The sequence below is a fragment of the Dermacentor silvarum genome, chromosome 2, assembly GCF_013339745.2.
Source record: "Dermacentor silvarum isolate Dsil-2018 chromosome 2, BIME_Dsil_1.4, whole genome shotgun sequence".
Taxonomy (NCBI): domain Eukaryota; kingdom Metazoa; phylum Arthropoda; class Arachnida; order Ixodida; family Ixodidae; genus Dermacentor; species Dermacentor silvarum.
In genome coordinates, this window is record NC_051155.1 from 41,489,254 (window position 1) to 41,515,302 (window position 26,049).

The following is a 26,049-nucleotide window of genomic DNA, read 5'->3' on the forward strand; positions in this document are numbered from 1 at the left end:
CAATTCTGTTAGAAAGCGAATGTGTCCAAGTTTATGCAGCCGATAAAACCACTATCCCTACTCCGAACAGCTCTCTGCTAATTTGCTATCGCAATTGATGCTTCGCCTTTCGGGCGAAACTGCGACATTTTTTTTCCTCTCCGGATGTCATCCTTTCCCATCGCGTTGTTCTTCCGCGCCACATCCACCACATCCTACCGCAAGGCACAGCTTTATGTACGCTGTTCACCTCCCAAGGCATCTGATATTACGTCGTCTCTCGCGGAATCATCGTCTTCGCCGGCTGTCTTCTCTGATTCACAAACATGATAGTGCCCGACCATCCGCATCACCACGCCGGCCACTTATGCCACCTGGTCTTCTCGTTCAGCGACATTTTTGACCTTAATTGTAGACGCCGCGGTGATTCAGTCAGTTAAGGCATTGTGCTGCTGAGAACGTGATCGCAGGATCGAATCCCGGCCGCGGCGGCCGCATTTCGATGGAGGCTAAATGCGAAAACGCCCGTGTGCTTGACTTGTAGTGCACGTTAAAGTACCTCAGATGGTCAAAATTAATCCGGAGCCCTCCACTATAGGCGTGCCTCATAATCAGAACTGGTTTTGGAACGTAATACCCCAGAAAGAAGAATACCTAAATTGTCGGCCATTAGGCCTTACCTCTATCGCGACACACTGTATTGACACCGGTGACGCACACCCTATTCACAGGTGACCATACCGTATCTCTTTGCATGAGGACAAGTCATCCAAGCGGAGGTCGAGATGATGCTCTCTCGAGAAATATTTTGTGCTTAAACGCATAAAACGACGTTTTGTTAAGACAGTAACTGTAACGCCAATGCATTTCTCCGCAAAGTTCGGGACTACCTCGAAACTGGTGTCATCTTGAAAATTTATTCCAAATAGATCCGCCTTGCGAATTTCATGGCTCGAATTTGTAAATTGCAATATGGGCCATAAGGTATTTACTTAGAAACGGAATTATTGAGTTTTTGTTAATTATCCATTATCCATTTCAATTTATTGTGCAAGTAATGTCTCCCTCTTCGAGTAGACCAGATCACAAACTAGAATAGTGCTCTCTTACACAGGAAACCTTTAAAAATATTTGAATGTGCTCGCTCAAACACCCTGCATATAATATGGGCGACACGAGTGCGTGTCACTCTATTGCATTATTGCTAATCGCATTAACGCCGACATTCATTGTGAGATGAATGTCGGCGTCACGATGAATGTCGGCGTTAATTTCCTGCCCCATTAATGTTATTTTATATAGTTTCAGCGTCTCTCAAGTGTATACCAACTACGTCAGCAACCACGCACGTATACACACTTTTTGCGGAGGCGTCTAAATAGAATAAGCAACACGTAGAGAGTCGAGGTGCTTGTTACGAAGTAAGCATGCCGATTGTGCAGCGGCAGCAGATAGCGATGACGAGATTAAAGCAAGCAGAATATTTTCTGGTATACTGTGGCCAATTTGCACTTGAGTTGTGCAGAAAGTTCATTATAGCCATAGACAGTCGACGTTGTGCTGACACCTTACTTCTACAAAGCTACGCCAAAATGTACCTTTTTTTCGCTTTGCTCATGCATAAGCGCGGAGCTTACATGCTCGCTAGAGTTGCTGTGTTAGATGATACCTAATGCATGCTTGTAGGATTCAGCTGATGGTAATATTGCCGCGTGCGTTTATTTCTGTTAACACTTGTTATCAGTTTTCTGCCTCATCACTTTCCTTACCGGCTTCCACACCTTTCTTTTATGTGACGAAATGTACCCAATCGCCAGCCCTTCTTAGTCTCCAGTGTTCCGCGACAAAAAGTATAAAAGCAATTTCGAGGACGCGTAAGCTTAGCCTTTACAAGCGGAACGCGATAGCATTCAAAGAAACCTTAATGCATGTGAGGTTACCCAACAACCGAGGCTTTCTTTCTTCTCCACTTTTGCCTCTGCGCGCCGCTACCGTTTTACGCTGCCGAAGTGGCCAGCGCCCTCTGGATGGTGTTTTCGCAAGTAGCGTACCCGGGCGCGCCGCTGTTGGTATGATAAAAATGCTTCTTCTTACTGGGATTTTACGTGCCAAAACCAGTTCTGATTGTGAGGCACGCCGTAGTGGTGGGCTCCGGAATATATTGAACCACCTGGGGTTCTTTAAAGTGCATTACAACGCAAGCACACGGGCGTTTTTACATTTCGCCTTCATCGAAATGCGGCCGCCGCTACCGGGATTCGATCCCGCTACCTCGTGCTCAGCAGCGCAACGCCTTCGCTAACTGAGCCACGCCGACGCGTGTGAAAAAAATCCTAGAAAAGTGGTTCGTGTTTGAGTTTCCTCGTACCAGAACTATGTTTTCTCGTATATTCAAATTACAGTCAGACACTATAATGTCTGTAGCTAATAGTTGAGTTGTACTTTACGATTTTTCTGACGCATATTACATTTGATGATGATGATGATTAGTGGGGTTTAAGGGCACAAGGGCCACAGATAGCGAAAGAGCGCCAGAATATGGCATGATGTATTCAATGTAGTGGTCAATGTTAAGGGTTATATGTAACGCGGCTGTAACGTGGCCTAAAATCATTCGCGGTAAAATGCGTAAAATATACGTTTAAATAAAATTATGACAGTGAAGTTTGACGCGTACACTGATATGTTGAACTAAAATAAAAGGTATGCTTCAAAGAGGTGATATTCTAAAATGTATGATTATTACTAGCACTACTGCCTCATCAGGGAGCTTCGAGAGTAAGGGCCTGGAGGCGTGCGCTGTACTAAACTATACCAACGCCACAGCGGCTTCTCAAGAAAGGCCGCTCTACGGATTCTTGGGGCTGATAACGTGTAATTGAAAAAATCTAATACTGTTTTCGTGTTGAACAGTAGTTCCTTACCAAGAAACATTGCTGGATGCAGAGGAAAATGTCTGTAAGCTAGAGGGAAGCGTTTTTTCCTTTCAGCGTCTGTTTCCTGGCACTCCAGTAGGAAGTGGATGACGGTCAACCTCTCACTACATTTCTCGCAGATTGGAGGTTCATCGCTGGTCAACAAGTGGTTGTGTATGCCATATGTGTGTCCTATTCTCAGTCGAGTAAGAGGACATCGGCTTTCCGTGATTTTGTTGTCAATGGCCAAATGCCTAACTTTGGTTTAATTAAATGAAGCTTATTAGGAATTTCAGCATCCCAGAGGTGTTGCCAACATCTTACTTTTCTCCGCAGGAAAGGTTTCAGATCTATAGCCGGGACAGCTGCGGGAGCGTTGCGGGTTCTCGTTGCTGTAGATGTAACTATTTTATTGGCAATCATATTACCCTAAATGCCTCTGTGGCCAGAAACCCAGCATATCACGATACGCTGTTCAGCTGCATAGCTAGTGTGCAAAAGCGAACAAAGTTAAATTATTACAGGATTTTTATGCTTTTGTAGAGCCATTAAAGCCTTAGCTACGCTTGGTGAGTCTCTAAATATTATTGCCTTCTCTAAATTTGTTTGCATGATGTGCTTTACAGCCGACAAAAATGCACAGGCCTCAGCCGTAAAGATGCTCGCAACTGGGTGCAGAACGTCTGATTCCGAAAATGACGGTCCAACTGCTGCATAGGACACACCCGCATGCGACTTTGATGCATCCGTGTAAAATTCCGTGCATGAGTACTTGGCTAGCAGTTCTAGAAAGTGCATTCGAATGTGTTCGTGTGAAGCGTGGATTGAGACTTCTACAAATGACGTGTCACATTCTAGGATCTCCCAGTGCTACGGAAGTAACGTTCTTGCGGGGGTCTTCAGACGGTGTTCTAAAAGCGAGACACCGAATCCGTCACTAAGCCTCCCAACACGCAGAGAGAATGGTTCTCTGAATGTGGGGCGATTACTAAACAACGTAGCACACGTCATGACATTTACAGTTTGCGTAGCAAGGATGTTCATGATTTGAATTCACTTTCAGGAAATACGTAAAACTAGAATATGATCTTTGAAGTTCAAGTGACCACTCATTTGATTCCAGTTAGCCATGTACTTGGTACATGATTTGGCCATAAAGCGCCTGTGGCCAGGCGAATCCCTAAATGGTGAACAGCGTCCAGTTTTTTTAGCGCGCTGATAGATAGTGATATACCTCAGCGCCATAATCCAGACGGGATTGTATAAGGCTCTTGTACAGGTTTAGCAAACACTTCCTATCACTACCCCGTGTTGTGTGCGAAAGAACTTAGAGAATATTGTTACGTAAAACGGCACAAGGCGGGACTATTTACACTGTATTTACAGTATAAGAGAGACACAGTAGCCAAGATGGTGGACAGCCACCAGCACCAGAGAGAACCGTCTTCTTCGTCGTCTGCCCCAGGATGAATGTCTCTCGCGTAGCATTACCCACGGCGGTGCAAGCGCCGTCTCGGCGCACTTCACACATTGTCGTTAGGAGAAAGGCGGTAGGCTTTCAGTCTGCTAACGTGAACTATGTCACTGGGAGCGATCGCTGGCGGTAAAGTCGAAGAGACGGGAACAATCTCGTAGGTGACGTCCGTGACCTGGCGGACGATTCGGTAAGGACCCGTGTATCGAGATAGCAACTTTTCGGATAAGCCAACACGGCGGAATGGACACCACAGGAGAACTAAGGCACCGGGTGAGAAGCGAACGTCGCGATGCCGGCTGTCATAGAGGCGCTTCTGGGTCACTTGCGAGGCCAACAGCCTAGAGCGGGCGATCTGACGAGCGTGATCGGCACGAGCGATGGCATCACGTGCATATTCGCTAGGCGGCGCGGCAGCAGCCGGTAGTATGGTGTCCATCGGTAACGTTGGTTCACGGCCAAAGAGCATATAAAAGGGTGAATAACCGGCGGTATCGTGACGCGAGGAATTGTACGCGAAAGTCACGTAAGGTAAAGCCAGGTCCCAGTCACGGTGGTCAGATGAAACATACATTGAGAGCATGTCCGTGAGGGTGCGATTTAGTCTCTCGGTGAGGCCATTTGTTTGGGGATGGTAGGCAGTGGTCAACTTGTGCTGCGTTGAGGAGGAGCGCAAGAGATCGTCGATTACTCGTGATAAGAATGCGCGGCCTCGATCTGTGAGCAATTGGCTAGGGGCGCCATGGTGCAGAATAACATCGTGGAGCAAGAAATCGGCAACGTCAGTAGCAGTGCTGGTGGGGAGCGCTCGAGTGATTGCATACCTGGTCGCATAATCGATAGCAACGGCGACCCACTTGTTGCCGGATCGTGACTCGGGAAAAGGACCGAGAAGGTCCAAACCAACCCGGAAGAATGGTTCGGTCGGGATGGAGAGCGGCTGAAGCAGTCCAGCCGAGGGTGCGGCAGGACGTTTCCGACGTTGGCATTTGTCGCAGGAGGTCACGTAACGTCGAACAGACCGGGCGAGACCGCGCCAAAAGAAGCGGCGCCGGACACGATCGTACGTGCGGGACACACCAAGGTGACCAGCAGTTGGTTCGTCGTGAAGCTCACGCAGTACCGTTGAACGCAGCTGTTTAGGCACAACGAGAAGCAGCTCAGGGCCATCTGATTGGAAGTTACGACGGTAAAGTGTGCCATTCACGAGGGCGAACATGCGCAGTGAGGCGTCGTTAGGTGCGGATTCCAGCCGATCAATGAGCGATCGCAAAGCATCATCACGGCGTTGTTCGTCACCAATCTGGAGAAACTGAGACATAGACATAACGCAGGGGTTAGATTCGATGTCCGGTCCCTCTGGTTGGTCAACAGGGTAGCGGGACAAGCAGTCCGCGTCCAAATGGAGGCGGCCAGACTTGTAGGTAACTGAGTAAGAGTACTCCTGAAGGCGCAGCGCCCAACGACCAAGTCGTCCAGTAGGGTCCTTCAGTGAAGAAAGCCAACAGAGAGCGTGATGATCGGTGTCAACACGGAAAGGGCGGCCATACAAGTAAGGACGGAATTTCGAAACCGCCCAGACAAGGGCAAGACATTCCCGTTCCGTAATAGAGTAATTGCGTTCAGATTTCGATAGGAGATGACTTGCGTACGCAATAACACGGCCAACGCCTTGTTGGTTTTGGGCTAAAACTGCACCGATGCCGTGACCACTAGCATCTGTGCGCACTTCCGTTGGAGCAGCTGGGTCAAAATGGGCAAGAATAGGTGGAGTCGTCAGGGCGGCGATGAGCTCAGAGAAGGCGTCAGCTTGTGGAGGACCCCAACAAAACGGGACGTCTTGTTTGAGTAGGTCAGTGAGTGGACGTGCGAGCGCCGCAAAGTTTTTCACAAAACGGCGAAAGTAGGAACAAAGCCCCACGAAGCTACGAACGTCATGGACAGACCGTGGAACGGGGAAGTTCGTGACAGCGCGTATCTTTGCTGGGTCCGGTCGGACACCGGAAGCGTCAACGAGGTGGCCCAGGACAGTAATTTGACGAAGGGCGAAGTGGCACTTCGAGGAATTTAGCTGGAGGCCAGCTCGTCGGAAGATTGCTAGAATGGTCGAAAGCCGCTCAAGGTGTGTTGCGAAAGTGGGGGAGAAAATTATCACGTCGTCCAGGTAACATAAACACGTCGACCATTTAAATCCTTGAAGCAGTGTGTCCATCATTCTCTCAAACGTGGCTGGTGCGTTGCAGAGACCGAAAGGCATGACCTTGAATTGGTAAAGGCCGTCAGGGGTCACGAAGGCGGTCTTCTCGCGATCCAGGTCGTCTACAGCAATTTGCCAGTAGCCAGATCGAAGGTCCAGGGATGAAAAGAAGGTGGCACCATGGAGGCAGTCGAGGGCGTCGTCAATACGTGGAAGAGGGTACACGTCCTTGTTGGTGATTTTGTTGAGGTGCCGATAATCAATGCAGAAACGCCAGGAACCGTCTTTTTTCTTTACTAATACGACGGGAGAGGCCCAAGGACTAGAAGATGGTTCGATGATGTCCTTCGCAAGCATTTTAGCCACTTCTTTTTGAATCACTTCGCGCTCTGATGCGGACACACGGTAAGGTCGACGGCGAATGGGCAAAGAGTCGCCAGTGTTGATACGGTGGGCGACAATCTTAGTCTGGCTCAGGGGTCGATTACGAATGTCGAAAATGTCGTTGTATGAGGCCAAAACCCGGCAAAGAGCGTCGGCCTGGTCAGGCGAAAGGTCTGATCCAATCATGTTGCGAAAAATGCTGTCGTCGGAACTTGGTGACGAGGAAACAGCAGCTTCCGCAGGTGCAGTTATGGCGACAACCTCGACGTCATAGTCTGTTATCGCGGTGAGGAGGGCAAGCGACATCTTCTGGGGCAACACTTGGGGGGTCAGACCAAAGTTTAGTAGCGGGAGGAACACACAGTTATCAACTAATGTGGCGATGGTATGTGGCACAGTAATATTGCGCGTCAGGCGGACGTCTGTAATCGGAGAGACGATATAGTCGCCGTCAGGAACGGGAGGGGTCGATGACAAACACACGTACGTGACGGCTCGCGGTGGTAGGCGAACAAAATCGGTGGGGCTTAAGCGGCTGACGGGCGTATCGCAGGCATCTGATACAAGAGGAAGATCGAGGCAGAGCGTTTCAGAAGAACAATCAATTAAGGCCGAGTGTGCCGAAAGGAAGTCAAGGCCAAGGATAAGGTCATAGGGGCAGTGAGCAAGGACGGCAAAAAGGACAACAGTGTGACGACCGGCAACTCTGACACGGGCGGTGCACATTCAGATCACTTGAACAGCACCACCATCGGCAACACGTATTGTCTGTGTCGTAGACGGCGTCATAATCTTCTGCAGGCGGCGGCGTAAAGGGGCGCTCATTATAGACAAGTGTGCGCCAGTGTCGATGAGGGCGGTCACAGGAACATTGTCGACTTTGACTTCAAGAAGGCTATGGTGAGTGGGGAGCGTCAGTAGAGGATTTGCAGTGGACGATGGCATTGCAGCTTCACCTCCATAAGCTGCACTATCTAGTTTTCCTGCGGCGATCGTCCAGAGAAGGACGGCGAGGAAAAGCGGCGAGGCTGCGGAGAGCGGGATTGGCGGCGTTGCGGCGACGGGGAGCGGGAGAAGCGGCGAACAGGAGCAGTGGCGTCAGATGGAAGAGTCTCGTGGGAGGACGACGAGTAGTAAGTAGGGGAACCAGCGGCTGGACGTCTGAAAGGAGTAGGGTACATGGAGGTCTGACGAGATACGTAGGTCCAACGGCGACAGCAATAACGAGCAATGTGCCCGGCCTGATGGCAGGAGAAGCAGATGGGCTGATCGTCGGGCGTTCTCCATTCCGCAGGATTGCGGAAGGAGCCGGGAGACGTGTAGGAGCGTCGAGTGGGTCCAGAGGAATAAGGCCGAGCGTCAGGACGAGACAGTGGGCACGCTGATGGAAGGCCAAGATTAGCAAACTCCTGCCTGACGACAGCTTGGATGAGGGACACCGATGGCTGCGATGGGTCACTGGCGTGGGTTGTAAACACAGGGGGTTGAATAGGTGCAGGACAGGCGGCTTCAATCTCGCGACGAACAATGCGAGTAACGTGGTCACAGGTGGGCGGCTGGCGAACGGCATAACACGATGAAGTTGCAGCCGTATTGGGCAGCCGGGTGAATTTCTGGGTAATACGGCGGCTCTTCGCGTGTTCAAACCGCCGGCACTCTTTGATGATTGTGTCGACGGTATCAACGTTGGTATAGACGAGCAGGTTAAAAGCATCGTCGGCGATACCTTTGAGCACATGAGAAACCCTCTCGGACTCAGACATGTGCTCGTCAACCTGGCGGCAAAGAGCAATAGCGTCCTGAATGTACGAGACGTATGACTCGGAGGATGTTTGTGCACGAGTTGCAAGTTCATTCCGCGCAGCAAGCTGCCGACCAGTGCTGTCACCGAAAAGGTCACGGATCTTCTCTTTGAAAGAGTCCCAGCTGGTAATTTCCGCCTCGTGCGTCTCGAACCACACCCGCGGTGGGCCATCGAGGTAAAAAAGCACGTTGGCGAGCATAAGGGTCGGGTCCCACCTGTAGCCGGCGCTGATCCGTTCGTAAAGGTTGAGCCATTTGTCGACGTCAGCCCCATCCTGGCCGGAAAATACGCCAGGATCACGAGCAGGAGGCAGAACGATGTAGGTCGGAGCGACGGGAGGGGCAGGGGGTGAAGACGATGTGCCCGCACCGACTGACATGGTCGCAAGCGTGATGAGGCGGCCGTTGCGAAGCTCCGTGATCGAAACAGGGAACTACCCAGCACTTCCACCAAAAAGATGTTACGTAAAACGGCACAAGGCGGGACTATTTACACTGTATTTACAGTATAAGAGAGACACAGTAGCCAAGATGGTGGACAGCCACCAGCACCAGAGAGAACCGTCTTCTTCGTCGTCTGCCCCAGGATGAATGTCTCTCGCGTAGCCATATTCATTGTTTTTAGACATTTATTCTTAATATATTTGACGTCGCGTACGAAGGATAGTTTGGAGTCACGTATGACACCCAAAAATTTGTGCTCTGAGTGCAGAGGTATACGTTGTCCATCGAGTTCAATATTAACGTCTGGGACCAAGCCTCTCCTCCTTGTAAAAAGGACGCAGGAGCTTTTCTGCGGATTTACCTTGAACCCATTTTGATTCGCCCAGTTAGACACCCTGTTCTCGCCAAGCTGAACCTGCCGCTCGCAGATTGAGCGATTACACGATTTTAAGCCTGTTTGCACATCGCCAACGTATACTGAGTAATATATCGCATGTGGAATTGATGAGCGTAATGAATTCATTTTTACAATAAGGAGAGTACAGCTTAGTACGTAACCCTGCGGCACCCCAGTTTCCTGGAGAAAGGGCCTGGAGAGAGCATTGCCAATTCTGACACGGAATATGCGGTTAGACAAATAGCTTTCTATGACGTTAAGCATGTTTCCGCGTATACCCATCTCCGACAAATTTCGCAATATTCCGTAGCGCCACGTCGTGTCGTACGCCTTTTCCATGTCGAGAAATGTAGAAAAAAGTACTGCTTGTGAATGAAAGCATCACGGATGTTTGACTCAATGCGTACGAGATCGTCCTTTGTAGAACGCTCTTCCCTGAAACTACGCTGATAAGGGTCAAGCATTTTGTTAGATTCGAGCAAATGTATCATACGACGATTTATCATCTTCTCGAATAGCTTGCAAAGACAACTTGTAAGTGCTATCGGATGGTAACTATTAACTGAGGATGGATCTTTACCTTGTTTCAATATTGGATCTACAATAGCCTCTCTCCGTGTTGAAGGGAGAGAGAGAGAGAGACTAATGAGATGGGAAAGGCACGGATATTGAAGCGAGGTATCCGGAAGCCCAAATGGTGTTAAATATTGCGAGTAGCGTTATATGTGTGTCTTGGTGCAAGTTCTTGATCATGTCGTATACGATCCTGTCAGCTCCAGGTGCAGAGCTCTCACATGCGTTCAATGAGGCTCTCAGCTCGGCAACGCTGAAAGGGCGGTTATATGATTCATTCGGTTTGCATTTTCGATCCAGTGCCTTACGTTCCGCTATTTCTTTATATTTAAGGAACGACTTAGAATAATTTTTGGAGCTAGATACGCTCTCAAAGTGCTCACCAATGGTGGATCTGCCTGATCTCTAAGGTGTTTCCTCGATTGTCGACCAGGGTTAATGAATGCGTTTGCTGCCCATTAAGCCTCCTAAGCCAATTCCAAACTTTCGCCTCCTGTGTGTAGGAATTTACGCTTTAAAGAAAGCTCTCCCAGCTCGACCGGTTGGCAACCGGCGCAGTACGCCCCATGCTTTATTTTGTTTTTTGCGCGCCTGCAGGCAGTTTTCATTCCACCAAGGAATTCGTCGTCTGTACGAGCAACCACTAGTTTGTGGAATGTATTTCTCTGCTGCGTCAATGATAAAAGCGGTAAAATACGCTACTGCATCATATATACTAAATTCGCTGATAAAGTCTCGTGATAGAAAAGTTGATTCCTTAAAAAGTTTCCAATCAGCAGAGGCTTGTTTCCATCTAGGGACATGAGGAGGGGAGTCATCTTGTTTTACTAAGCTTAAACTTAATGGAAAGTTGTCACTTCCGAATGGGTTTTTCATCACATTCCATTCTAAGTCGGGAAATAGGGAAGGAGACCCAATCGACCAGTCTATCGATGAATATGAATTGTGGTGAAGATTATAATACGTTGGCTCCTTCTTATTGAAGAGGCATGCACCGGAGTTTACTAAAACGTTTTCTACGAATCGGCCTCTCGCGTCGCATCGTGAGTCTTCACACATCGTGTTGTGGGCGTTAAAATCTCCCACGAGTACGTAGGGCTCAGGAAGCTGATTAATAAGGTTATAGAAGTCTCTTTTCATGAGATGATGATTTGGGGGTATGTAAATGAAACAGACCCTGATCACGAGAAAGAAATTTACAGAAGAATAAAATTGAGTTGGAGTGCATACGGCAGGCATTGCCAAATCCTAACTGGGAGCTTACCACTGTCGTTGAAAAGAAAAGTGTACAATCATTGCATTCTACCTGTGCTAACATATGGGGCAGAAACTTGGAGGTTAACAAAGAAGCTCGAGAACAAGTTAAGGACCGCACAAAGAGCCATGTAACGAAAAATCTTAGGACTAACGTTAAGAGACAGGAAGATAGCGGTGTGGATCAGAGAACAAACGGGGATAGCCGATATTCTAGTTGACAATAAGCGGATGAGATGGAGCTGGGCAGGCCATGTAATGCGTAGGATGGATAACCGGTGGACCATTAGGGTTACAGAATGGATACCAAGAGAAGGGAAGCGCAGTCGAGGACGGCAGAAAGTCAGGTGGGATGATGAGGTTAGGAAATTTGCAGGCGCAAGTTGGAATACGCTAGCGCAAGACAGGGGTAATTGGAGATCGCAGGGAGAGGCCTTCGTCCTGCAGTGGACATAAATATAGGCTGATGATGATGATGATGAACCCAGAGGTCAATGGGCCCTCCTTCAGAGACGGCACAGCAGCGCTGGCTGATGTCGCCTGGGGCGCGGGTGGCACCGCCGCAGCCACACTCTTTGTGGGCCGGGCCGATGCCGGAGTCTTCTGCGCCGTTGCCCCCTTGCGCGCCGCATCAGCATACCCTGAGGAATGGAAAAAAAAAACACTTTTCCGCGCTTCCTGAAATGAGATGTTCTCCTTGATTTTCAGTGTGATTATGTCTTTTTCGTTTTTCCATGTAGGGCAAGTTCGAGAGTATGCTGCGTGTCCACTGTAGCAGTTGGGACAGTGGAGCGTGCCACTGCAGTTGTCGGATGCGTGTTCGTGTTCGTTACATTTCGCACAAGTCAGTCGGCCTCGGCAGCTTTGAGAACCATGGCCATATCGTTGACATTTGAAACAACTTCGGGGATTTGGGATATAAGGTTTGACTCGAATTCTTGTGTATCCTGTTTCTAGGGCTTCCGGTAGCTCACTCGACGCAAATGTGAGGATCAATGTTTAGTTGGAATATCCTGGTTATCCCGCTTGATGTTTATCCTTTGCACTTGAGTCACGTTATGTTCTTTCCAGCCCTCCAGGAGCTCTTCCTCGCTTAGGCTTAAGAGATCATCAGAGATAACTCCTTTACTTGTGTTCAGTGATCGATGTGGGCTAACAGTGATTGGCACATTACGGAATGCTACAAGATTTGAGAGTTTGCCATGCTGTGGAATGTTGCGAACCTCCAGAAGAAGGTCGCCACTGCTCATTTTCGTCACTTTATAGCCGGCACCTAGAGTGTCGGTGAGACATTTGGCCACAGTGAAAGGTGAAATAGTTCTTACTGTCTTTTCAGGATCTTGACTACGTATCACATGGAAGCGGAGGAACGTTTCTTTGCGCTGGCTGAACAGTTGCAAAGGTTTCTTCGGTGAGTCCTATTTTGGAAAGGGGACGATCATTAAGTGGGGGGAATGACGTCTTAGCCATAGAGAACTTATTTGATTTCGGCAGCAAGGTCAGCCGCCCACCACCGAGCTCAACATGGGGGCGCTACGAGAGCCGAAGAAAACGCAGACGCCAGTTTTACGTAGCTACTATAACCAAATATGGTATACCCAAGGCTGGCTACCCACACAAGGTTAACCCTTGCTGCCTGGGAAATTGGAAGTAAAACGAAGCGAAGACAAGACAGGAGAGATGGAAAGTGAGAGAGAAAGACGAAGGTTGGAGGGAGAGATGTGAGACAGGAAAAGGCAACTACCGATTTCCCCCGGGTGGGTCAGTCCGGGGGTGCCGTCTACGTGAAGCCGAGGCCAAAAGGGTGTGTTGCCTCCGCCGAGGGGCCAAAAGGTCCAAGCACTCAGCATTGGCTCAACCCACAGGATCCCCCTTTCTCCGCACACGGCTAGGCCGCGCACGGTTAGACGCGGGAGGGTCCAACGTCCTATGTGCTCGGGTCCGTGGTGTCGCAACACACCATACGCCTGCTGCCGCAGACGCCCCTGCGGGCCCATTTTACATTTAGAAATTCAGTTTTGTTCACTAACGCCAGTGCGTTAGCGAACGTTGATTTTCCCCGTCACAGACGCCGGCGCTTACGCCGGAACCGACGCCGACGCCAAATTTTTTGCAACACGGGGCCCTTAACGCTGTCGCGTTAAAATGACTAGGAGTCCCTTATGCTACAACTAAGAAGACATGAAGACGAAAGCGCGAACTCAATGACACGACAACCACTTTTTACGCTTTGTGGAATTTCTTTTGGCAGTTTAGTTTTTGTTATTCACATTTTTTACACTACGCATCATCACTACGAGCCACATTTTGCCGACATTTTTGCAAGTCATCCTCATTTCACGAAACTCAGATCGTGACTCACCAGTATTCTTGCTGAGTTATGTTCCCTCCGAACCCATATTTTCCAAAGTCATTTTTGCAAGTTATTTCATCAAACTCGGACCACTTGCTTAATCATTCTTCCATCCTTAATCGCGGTTTTGTACGCTTTATCGCCTCTTATCCTAATAGGACCATTTCACGTCGACGGCGCGGTTTTTAAACGGAGACTTACCATGAGACATATAAGACTTTCGCCTTAATAATGCGCTGCCAACTGCGCTATGGTTCAATCTGACACTCGCAGTATGCGCTGGCTGGTTTCGCCGTCGCCGAGCTTTTCCTGCGCTTGCTATTGAGCACAGGTTCGCTCAATAAACTCTCTAAGTTTATTGCTGCCGTAAGCTCCCTCACTGTCTGCCTGCCAAACTGTCCTACGTGCGAGCCAGCTCGCCGTCACCTACGCGACATCTGGTGGAGGTGCTTATGTTTAGGGCACCCCCGTCGAACCGGCACACCAGCCCAAGTACCCTAGCTCAACCTGACGATACGGAAGAAGCCGCCAAAGAAGACAAGGCAGAAACCCAGAGTAGCTGCCGGCTGAATTGGGACCACTCCCTGCCACTGGTCACCACGCGAACCACCGTTCGGCGTCACCAATGCGAGCCACCACCACACCTGCGCCGTTCGTCGTCCAGCGGCGCGAGTACCTCTGTGTTTTTGCGGCTACACTACGAGGATGTACAAGATTAGCTGGAGGGTTACGAGGGAGTTGCAGCCTTCAAGAAGTGGTCCGACAAAGACAAACTTCGGAACGTCTTCTTCCCCGTCGAATACAAAGCTAGAACCTGGCACGAGAACTAGAAGCCCTCCTGAATACTCCTGGAACGTGGGATGCTTTCAAGGGGCTGTTATCGGCAACTTTCGCAAGTATTCTGCGCAAAAAGCGAGCTGAGGCCCTGTTTCAACCTCAGCACCAGCACCCAAACGAGTCCGTAATCATTTGCGAAAGGAATGCAAAAAATATCTCGCACGCGGATGCGAGCATGACTGAAGACAAGCAGCTTGAGTATCTTATGAGGGCCGTCAAGGAGCAACATTTATTCGCTCTCATTCGAAACCCACTGAGGGCCATCGCAGGGTGGATGAGCGAAGCCGCCACCATCTAGAAGACGTTCGAACTTTGCTAAGGCAATACAACCGCAACTTGCGCGCCCCTGCATCAGACTGCGACGAGCCCCGAAGTGCCTCCGCGGAGGCCCTTTGAGCAGAGTTACTGTAAATGCTCTCCTTGGGGAGCAGAGTTGCGCATCCGATTTAACACGCCGCTCGCGCCCCTATTTGCCAAATCTGGTCACATGCGCAAAAAGCATCACTTTGAGGGAAAGGCAACTGCACGGCTCTGCCGGCACCATAGAGTTTCTAAAGCCTGCACCACCGCCTGCCGCGCAACCGTCGTCGCGAGCCTCTGTGCATTGCCACCCGCCACCCCACCTGGCCTTCACGGAATGAAGCAGCTAGCACACTCGCCAACTGAGCCGTGCCGCATCCGGCATTCAAGAGGAGTGGCTTTTCTGCTTAACACGGATGCGCTGGCGGGCAAGATGGCGGACCTATGCACAATTCTGCTCCCGTAGGGAGCATATACAGTAAGTCTACCTTTGAGATGCCATGCGCGCCATCGTGCGCGACGAGCTGAGCAAGCTGCTACGGGGTGCGCATCTACAAATTTTCTCACTCGCCGACGTCGTACGGGACGATGTACATCAAGTACTCGGTACACTCCATCCCACCGAGACGGCAACGTCCCCCTCGGCGCCTTGCCCGGAGCCACGGGTTTTGAATTACACCGCCGCTCTGCAAAGCCAAGCAAGGCCAACGCGCTGGCCATGGGAAACCTACCCACCGCCGCCACGCCCGCAGCAGCCCACCCTTTCAAATAGGTTTCGCCAAACCACCCTGAGGAAGGCTGACATCTGTAGAACCCCAGATCGACAACCGGTTTGTTTTCACAGCGGTGAAGCCGGCCACCTCCTAGGGTAGTGCCCCTACCGTCAGATGGGCCTCCGCGGGTACAGCGTCGACGACCCACAACCCCTTGCTGGCCAGCGGTCTCGAGAAATTGAGGCCTACGTGCGAGATCGAACATGCCGCCCCCCGTCGCTTCAGGTCTCCGTCGCCCTATCGACGCCGCTCATAATCGCCGTACAAAGGGCATGCGAAGGGGTGGCCGCCTCGCTCTCGTAGGCGAAACTAAAGCCAGCGACGTCGCGAGGTGACGCCGCTCTCGAGCCCTTGGAGTGCTCGAGCCCTTGGAGCGTCCATATAATTGCTATAGCAGTAAAATTGTTTTTGCTAGCTTTTTCTCTGTAGTCAATTTCTATTTTTCATACCTTCTGCTGCAGAATAGCTTTGCTCTCGTTGTTCATCCAGCCGACATTTTCAATTGTAGCGTTGAATGTCTCACGAATCCTTTCGGCTATATTCAACACCTGAAAAAGCATTTAATTACGACAAATCACAAAACTAATTTCACAGTCTTTCTTAAGACAGTGCTGCAAGTAACTTTACACAATCAGAATACAGAATAAATACCATCAGAACTGCGATGCGTAATCAACTGGCTTGCCTTTGCTATGTGCCAACGTTCGCAATAATGTACGAGCCTATAGTGTAAAGCAGATTCCGTGTAGTAAATGGCACCTATAAATATCGCTTAGGCGCTAAAAGAACTGCAATACCAACCACACAAGTCTGCTCGCATTATTTAGGACCATCTTGTGTTGTGGTCACAATACGACAGACTGATCTTACAATATTGTTCCAAGCGGCACCACAGAAGAGGTCAAAAAGGCGCTGTAGGTCCTATGTCGCGCTGCTAAAACGTTGTCGTTGTCAACTTATTCAGCAGCAGAAGATAAAACCACTGCGTTTAACTTACTTGCGCAAACTGACAAACCAGTTTGTCCCTTATGTCTTTAAGTCATGCCTAAGCTTTTGAACTAGGAAACATGCATTGCAACATAAAACCGGCTATAGTCGGGTACAACTTTAGAAGGCAGCGGCATTTGCCCCTCAAAGGCGGATGCACACGAACTTCCACCAATAGGCGCGCACTTTAGGTGACGTCATGAGCCAGACGGCCGGTGACCCCGCCGACGGAGAACATGCCTCACATGACCACCCTCGCTTCGAACTGAGCCGAGTCGCGCCAGCTGTGTGCGTCTCCCTTCGTCAGAGTGAATTCGAATTGTTTGTGGTGGTCTGTGATGCCGGAAATATTATTGTGAGCTTACGATGCACAATTTGTGCCGCGTGCGTTTGTTCTGAGCCGTGAGCCAGCGAAGAAAAATTGCAGCGAACATCGGTGACGCTGCGCTGCGCTTGGTTTGGAAACGGGATCCCGCGGTGACATACCGCTGCAAACAAACTTCGTGCGTGTTTGTTCCATGGTGTTTTGTTTTGCTCCTAAGTGAAGTTACGACGAGGAGACTTGGCCAAAGTTTGGAGCCTACTGTGAGCGGCGGGTGTGCTTGTGTACTGTGCCCCTGCGTTTCTCGTCGGACGTGGCGAAGTGATGGAGCAAAACCATTATCAGGATAAATCAGAAAAGCGTGCGCGGATGAAACTAGCCTACGAGTTTCTCAACAGAAAAGATTTGCGAAAGCAACCTCCAACGCAAAGATTCGTTGCTGCCAGCTCAGCGAGCAAACGACCGATCGTTGGCAGCAGTGTGATAACATAGCCGAGCGTCTAGCAGCTTCGTTCGAGTGTTGTGTAGCACCGTCGATTGAGTGCTTGCCAGCCGTGCTAACAATCAGTGACTAACACGCGCTGCTTGAGCGAATTTCATTGCATTATTAATGGTCAGGCGGCTTGGAGCAGTGTTTGTTTCCTTATTGTCAGCCTCAGTGCTAATATAAAATTGACTGATACACTGGCGCCGTTACAAGGGAGCTTGGCATGAATTCGCGTCGCTGTGTGGCTTAGCACTCTTCTCACACTGCACGCGCTAGCTGGAGAATGCCTGCTCTGACACAATCGCGCATAAGTTGTGCTGCCATCGCTCAACTTGCTTTCCCACAACTAAATTTTGCGCTGCTTTTCGATTGTCGTGATATGCAGCTACTAAAAAATTCGTATGAGAGTAAAGGCAACAGAGTTATTATGTACATTAAAAAAAGTACGACAAAGTAGGCACAGCTGCTTGTGAACTGACTCCTAATAGTTCTACTCGCGTCTGCGTTAAATGTGTGTGCGTGTTTTCTTGCGTGTTTGTGATTGTTATTTTCCTATTTTTGTATTTTAGATCTTAGTTTTTGCGCTCGCGTTTGTGTGAATGTGTGTGAATATGTGAGTGCTTCCGTGCTTGTATGTGTTTATTCCTATTTCTGTCCTTTTATTTTTGCGTTTGTTCTCGTAAGCATGCTGCAGCAACATCTTTCTTTACAATTTCATTACCTCGTCTCGTTCAAAGCACCAAGTCCTGTGAATAGCAGGGCTGGCCTCTTCGATGCCATTAAAGCCTTTCTCTCTCGTCTACTTTGCCTCCTCAGTCTGCCATCTTGCTTTGTTTTCTCCTGCTATTCTGACCTTGCTTCTTGTGCTGTTGCCGCAACGTGATTAACCAACTTGCACTAAAGAAAGTTGTACCAGCTGGGACAACAGAAACATTGACCGATGCAAAATGTTAAAAGCGTCACGTGGCTTGCACAGTTACTTCGTCTGTTACCCCTGGTAATGTGTTTATGCATCAGTCCATACGGCAGCTTGCCAGAAGTGCACATGAAAGGGTGCCATATTGTGAAACAGCACCTTGTTATGTTGTTGCATTCAGTCTTAATAAACAGATGGTTTCGCTGCCCGTCACATATGGTGGTACACAAATATAACATTGTACAGTGGGGTATCATTTGCTGTCTTGACGCTTTCATCATTACAAACGCAGTTTTCTAGTGAATGGAGTCTAGCAAAGCAGTGCTGCGAGAGCTTTTGCAACTTTCCCCATTTATTACTCCACCAATATCACTGTCTGAATCTGTCCGTCACTTTGCCTACGGCTTGTAATGAACAAAGTGACTCACTCAAACGCGTTCGACTTTGCTGAGCATTTTTCCGGTACGTAAATATGACAAAAAATGCTAGCAAACTTAATCAAGTTAATAATTGTGCTCACATTCGTGTTACTTGCTCTAGTCAGATTAATAAATAAAAACTTTGCTACGACATCACTTCACTTTTCAGTGAAGACTGCTAACAGAGCCATAAAGCGTGCTTCGACTACTGCTATTTCAATATGTGTCGCGTCAAACTCGACGGTGGCTGCCTAAATGAGCATTTTGGGCCTCACTAAGCTAATGATGTTTTATATTTGTTCTCTTATTCGCATTACTTGTGTGAGCCAGATAAGCAAAATAAACAATGCAACCACATGAATGTGCTTTGGTGTGCAAGCTGCCAACAGTGGCTGTCATTTTCGTGTTGACTTCTGCTATTTCATCAGCACTGGCTATGACATGACTGCGATTTCCAGTGCAGACTGCTAACAGAGCCATAAAGCGTGCTTCGACTACTGCTGTTTCACTATGTGGCGCGCCACTCTCGACGGTCGCTGCCTGAATGAGCATTTTGGGCCTCACTAAGCTAATGATGTTTTATATTTGTTCTCTTATTCGCATTACTTGTGTGAGCCAGATAAGCAAAATAAACAATGCAACCACATGATTGTGCTTTGGCGTGCAAGCTGCTAACAGTGGCTGTCAGTTTCGTGTTGCCTTCTGCTATTTCACCAGCACTGGCTATGACATGACTGTGATTTCCAGTGCAGACTGCTAACAGACCCATAAAGTTTGCTCTGACTACGGATATTTCACTATGGGGCACGTCAAACTCGACGGCGGCTCCCCGAATGAGAATTTTGAGATCGCCAACGATAATGAGGGTTAACAACAGTGTTTCAATTCAGATATGCCAGCATTTAAATGTGTTTCTATGCCACTTCATAAATTGAGCACGATATGTGCAGGACGTTGCTTATCAGAATTGAGCTTTTATTATAAGGAATACGCCATAAATGGAACTGATTATTTATTTGAGAGGTCACGGAATGGATGGTAGGCTGTTGCGAACCCACAGGCAAAATTTTGGTAGCCCTAATAAGCGCGGTTCTTTCGTTAATAAGAAGCCGTTGTGCTTCGTCGAGTGGCTCAATGCCAGACAGCTCGCAGTCGGAGTCGCTTTCTTCAGTGTCATCTTCACCCAGCTGGATGATGATGGGTTGAATGTGCTCACTCCCAGACGTGTCAAGTCTGAACTTTTCCTCCAAGTCCCTCATGTGCTGAATGCTCTTCCTCGAGTCTTCCGCCGTTACCTGCTTGATTTTTCTCCCTCAAGATGGCGTCGACCTTGGACAGCTTGCAGTCTCTGTTGTCTGCAGCGATGCCATTTTTGACCTTGGCCAACACAAGCTCAATGGGATTAAATTCGCAGTGGTAGGGCGGGAGCCCAAGTACAATGCAACCAGCTCTTACAGCTGTGTTATCTACGATGTAGCTCAGAAAGCGCAATTTTACAGATACCACCAGCTCAAGCAGCTACTTCTTTATCATCCTTTCACCCCAGGTGATGTTCTTGCTTGTGAGCCACTCCTGTATATTTCCCATCGTCCAGGCCGTCATTGACAACTTCTCTTCCCGCCGGCCATGGTAAGGTGTATTGCCTAAAACAATGACGCTACCAGCTGGCAACTTCTGCAAAACGTCATTGAACCAGCCCTCAAAGCAATTGCCGTCATTTCCTCATGGTAGTCGCCTGCCTTTTGGCGTCAGAATACATCCAAGCAGCCGTCGACGAAGCCATACTCGCTGCCGATGTGCGTCACGATCAGGCGCTGACCTTTCCCAGAGTGTTGTTTTAGACCCGTCGTCAGGCCATTTGCTCGAGCGAACAGGCGTTCACGCTTCTGCACCTCGGTGTCTGTCCACACGATCGACCGAGTGTGCCCCGCCGTCAGCCATGTCTCGTCCAGGTAGAAGATCTTTCGGCCTTCCGCCCGGTAGCGCTCCACGTCAGGGAGGTAGCAATTCCGCCAATCGGTGATGTCTACCCGGTCGATAAGCAGCGAGTTGCGGCTTCTCTTTTCGTGCTTGAAGCCGATCTCGGTAAGCAGGCGACGCACTGTACACCACCTTAGTGATGGGAGTTCCATTCGCTCCTTGGTAGTTATCTTCTCGACCGTCGGTATCTAGTTGCGGCTAAAGAAATCGTGCATACATGACCTCAGCGCCCACAACGTGAAGCTGTCAAACTTCGCGCTGCGTCTTCTCTTCCCCGCATTGCGTGGGTACCTTTGCGAGGGCGTCGTCAGTTTGCCACCCGAAAAATGCGAAGCTTTAACTTCCTTCCTCACCCTGAACACTTTCCTTTCGCTGACAACGAGCATGTCGGCGACAAACTTGCTCATGTCTTCCATGCTGCATTCAGGCTCCCTGTTACGCCAAAACGTGTAGCAGTGGAAGATCATGTTGCGTGAATCGCTGTTCAGGATGTGACCGCTCTTGTTCTTGCCGAGGCTCCCCAAGTAACGCAAAATGTTGCCGTAACATTCTCTACATGTGCTCAAATGCCACACAACATTGGGATGTAACGTTGTGGCAGCGTTGAGCACCACATTCACGACGTTCACATAACGTTAACAAAACTTCCTGACAGCATAATCTGGATGTTGCCTTGTGCCACTTGAGCTATCAGGCAACATACGTATGTGACGTTCAAGCAACACTCAATGACATTGCAGAATATGCCTAGACATACATAACAGCAGTGCTGTCAGCATGACATGGCTGACAGCACTACAAACCCTTACATTTATATTTGTTTGACAGATTATGAATTCCAGTAGTTTTCATGTTGCAAATGCATGAATTGGTGAAAAACAGCATTCTTTTATGTATATATCTTGTGTATCTGACGACCACAAGGTGAGATACAGAGATATCTTGGTAAGATACACAAGATACATATGTAAAATAATGCAGTTTTTCACCAATTCTTGTTTGACAATTTCATGCATATGCAACATGAAAACTACTAGAATGCATAATCTGTCAAACAAATATAAATTTAAGGGTTTGCGGTGCTGTCAGCCGTGTCATGCTGACAGCACTGCTGTACGGACAGCTGATTTGTCTTGCGCTATATATAGTACCAACTCGCCCTAATCCAGAATCTTGTGTTTCACATGACGGTTTGCCTGACTTGTCTTGCTGTTGTCTATAGCACAGAACATAGAGGCTAACTGCAAGTAAAAGTGCATAATGCAAAGCTGAAAAATGGTTCATAAGAACACTTTTTTATTTTGGCAATAACAGCAAGAGACCAGCATGCACATCCAGTGTGCAGAGGTTCTCGTAAAGGTTCTCACAGCAGCAAAGTAAAAATCTGCCCTAAATGTTCATTTTCCTTAAACATATCATTTAAGCTTAGGCCACAGAAAAAATCAGTTTCTTTGCTTCCAACTTACTGCTCTAAAAATCATGTATCGGTAGCTGCATGTGCTTTCAAGAAATTGCATAATAGCCAACATCAGCTGCTAAGAACAAACGCTAGTATGTAGGAATTGTTTGTGCAGGAGGAATATGTGGTGCTTGAATATGCACCTATGATTATGCATTGGTCCACCTTAAATACTAGTGAATATGTCGTAGACAAGCCTGGTTATAATGTCAAGCCATGCATTTATTTACCGTCTGCTTATATCATACTGGCAAACAAATAATGACACTAAGATAACAGTAACTTAGAAAAAGAACGTGAACAGCACTGATAACACATTTAAATATATTTTTCATACCAACAGCTACAACTACAACACAATATATGTTGCCTTCCCAGTCAGGTCCAACTTCGAAATTTTTGCTTTTGATTGAGTTCCATTATTTTAATGGCAGAACGCAATTTATACTTCTTAATAACAGCACAAATACTGTCCTTCACTTTGTAATGTACAAAAACACAGCACAGTACCACTGCGGTTGGATACTGTCCTGCCAAGCATCCAGCCAGCTTTTTTTGCCTAAGCTTGCAGACATGGCAGCAAGTGTGAAGTAGTCAACCCAGCCCAGGGGGTAGAGTAACCGGAAGTCATCCAAGCACTGACAGCCAGCCTTCACTTTTGCAGAGGAGGGCCAGCAGCACAAGTGATGCACACATGCCTCCATCGGTAGCTTTACTTGCATGCAGAGACGTCACTGGTTTTCAAGGCAATAATGCGGTAACCTGCAGAGACATGACGAATTACATCAAACTATGAAGTGCCATCTGAAAAATTGAAGTAAGCCATGTTTACTGAGGAAACAGGCTATAAAATGATTAACAACTTAAGCTTCACATAACTGTGAAACAAACAATAGTGACCTTAAGCAGGAGAATAATGCAAAACATGAAAGCAAATTTCATTAAAACCTAACAGTTATAGCCATACGTTTGGACACAAGAGCAAGCGAAGCACAATAAACAATACCCGCAACTTCTTTTCTTGCGCTAAGCAGTTAAGCAGCTAAGAAGTTGATCGCCGCTTCTGTTGACAACAGTACACCGAGCAAACAATGGTTCACAGGCACATGAACTGCAACGACCTGCAAGCCAACTGTCACACACGCTTTTCTTGACATTGTATGAGTGTTCTCTCAGCCGGTAATTGATACAGCGTCCTGTTTCACCTTTGTACTGTTCACCACAAGAAAGAGGGGTACACTAAACCATGTTGCTAACATAGGTGACAAACGGATTTTCGTGCTTTTTGTTACACTTGTGTGCTGCGCTGCCACATTTCCTTTGATTATACAACTTTATAAGCTTCTGAGGTGCAGATTACACAACGTTACCTTTGGAAGCATCTGCAGTTTTCATGATACTGTGACACATCTTATGAATGTATGGTATGACAACCACTTTATGTCTGTTAGCTGCAGTGACCACATGGCAACCACTCAGCGCATGCGCTTTTCAGAGTAGAGGTCATGTGGTCACTGCATGTGACTGACATAAAAACTGGCCGTCATGCCCTGCATTCATAAGCTCTCACAATATCAAGAAAATTGCATATCATTCTAAAGTTGTGTAATCAAAGGCAGTTTCGCAGCACGCCACACATATGTAACAAAGACACAAAATTCCATTCGTCACCTGTGTTAGCAACGTGGTTTATTGTGCCCCTCTTTCTTGTGGTAAACAGTACATAGGTCAAATGGGACGCTGTATCAATGACCGGCTGAGAGAACACTCATACAATGTCAAGAAAAATGTGCGTGACGGCAGGCTTGAATGTCATTCCAGTTCGTGTGACTGTGAACCGTCGTTTGCTCAGTGTACTGTTTCCAGCAGAAGTGGTGATCAACTAACACGTGAAATAATTCAGGCTGAAAAGATTTGGCGACTTGGTGCTGTGTGTATCACCACACGATCTGTACACTTGTCAGACAAAGAGTTAACTTTCTTCCTAAGGGTGCGAATTGCGCACTTGCAATGTGGTGACTGACGGCTATAAACATGGGTCGGCGACAATAAAGTTTTTTGTTGAAAGTTGCCGCATGTCTGTCGTCTTGACTCTTCTGTCGTTGCCTACATCTGCACTGCAATTCACCTATAAATTTGTAGGTGCATAGAAACTACTGGCTTGAAATTCTATATAGGGAAATGGGGTAAATAGAGGAGAAAGGGAGAAATCACAAAAATTGTCCATCCATGCCTTGTGTATGAAGTCCCAGACGGAGTGTGCTGGTCTGGGCTGATTGGTCATTAGGATGGGAACAAACAGCGCTAAGACGGGACGAAATGAGTACGACAGACAAGGAGTGAAGTGTCGAAGTAGACTGTAGACTTGGACGGTAGTGTCGACAGTAGTGAAGAACTGTAGTGTCGAGTGGGCTGTTGTTATTGGGTGTTGTCCTTTTTTAAAGTCCTAATGTGCAGCTTCAGATATGTCTACACAATGTGTTTGTAGCCTGTGGAACTCTCACAATATATGTTTTGTCATTAGTCAAGTGCCTCAGTGGCATGTCGAGCAGGTAACTGGTGTTGCAGCACTTGCACCTTAGTTCGACGAGTCCTCAGCTTTGTGGACTTCCATGACATAGTTGGGTAGTTCCTCACTATAGCAGTACAAGATGTTATGGCGTAAGCTTTTCTTGAAAAGATGCCACTTGGCAAGCCCGTACTTTATCAGAGCATAGCTGGGGCGCGCCTTAGCGAAAAAAAAGAAGAGCGAAAGGCAGCTTTATGTCGGCTACCTTCACAACAATACAACGAAAAATGACACATATATGCAGTCAACTCTCGGTAACTTGACCTCGTTTAATTTGACTTTTTACTTTCGAACGCCCTGAAATGTCCAAACAAGAAACCACATATTGCTATGGAACAAAACACACTTATTCGAATGCATAAGCAAGTCGCTTTGGTGAATTCAGCCTCTACAGTGTGCCCTCATGCAAGCAGTGGCTACTAAGGTTTGAAAAACAAGAAATTCAAAAAATAGCTCTACTGCTTCCCTTGGTGCGAAGCTGTTTTACTTTGCCTTTACTTTTATTTTTCGAAACTTCCAGACCTTAAATTTTCCTTACATGTTTAACACTGCGGCAGTGTTAAACATGTTGGCGCTCGTTGATGCGTGTTGGTTGAGTTGTGCTTCAAGAGCAAGCAGGAAAACATTACAGACCACCTCGGGTGATCAAAAATACCTGCTTTTATTCTGCCACTGCTACTTCGATCTTTCGAATAATTCAACCAACTCTTGGAGTCCTGCGAACGTCAATTAGCAGAGGCGACTGTATCTGTTACTGCGCATCAACAACACACCTGGTTGCATTGACAGTGCTATGTATACATTAACCAACCCTCAGGATGCTATCAGATCTCGGAGGCCACACTCATCAGAGGCAGCTACATGCAACTGGCATGTGTAGACCAGAAGTGCAAAGATTAAATAGTTTTTATGGTCTGTTTGAGATTACAGAATTGTGTATTTTTCATTTGTTCACCTCAAGAATAGCAATTGTAAACAGAAAGTGGAATTTTTGACCCGTTGGTGATGCATATTTGAGTGTGGTGAAGCCCGATAGACGGGACAGAGTGAGGCGAGACGGACGGGACAAGCGCTACCGTCAACTGTGAATGTTTATTGGAAAAAAAATTTCCTGGATCAAGAGCATTACAGCAGGCCGGTTTCCCGCATCCCCTCCTTCAAGCCGTCGCAGAAACCCTGCTTAAACAGCTGAGCAAGGAGCCAGCGGTAAGCGTTGCAGGTACCTCC

General features: G+C 48.0%; 1 protein-coding gene across 2 annotated transcripts in view; it reads right to left on the bottom strand.

The window, feature by feature from the left end:
- LOC125942980 (membrane metallo-endopeptidase-like 1) overlaps positions 1-26,049 on the bottom strand; it is a 185,834-nt gene that overhangs the window by 125,430 nt on the left and 34,355 nt on the right. For both annotated transcript variants that reach the window (XM_049661269.1, XM_049661270.1), the window contains exon 2: positions 16,133-16,231. In XM_049661269.1, the coding sequence (XP_049517226.1) occupies positions 16,133-16,231 (99 nt within the window). The remainder of the gene's footprint in view (positions 1-16,132; positions 16,232-26,049) is intronic.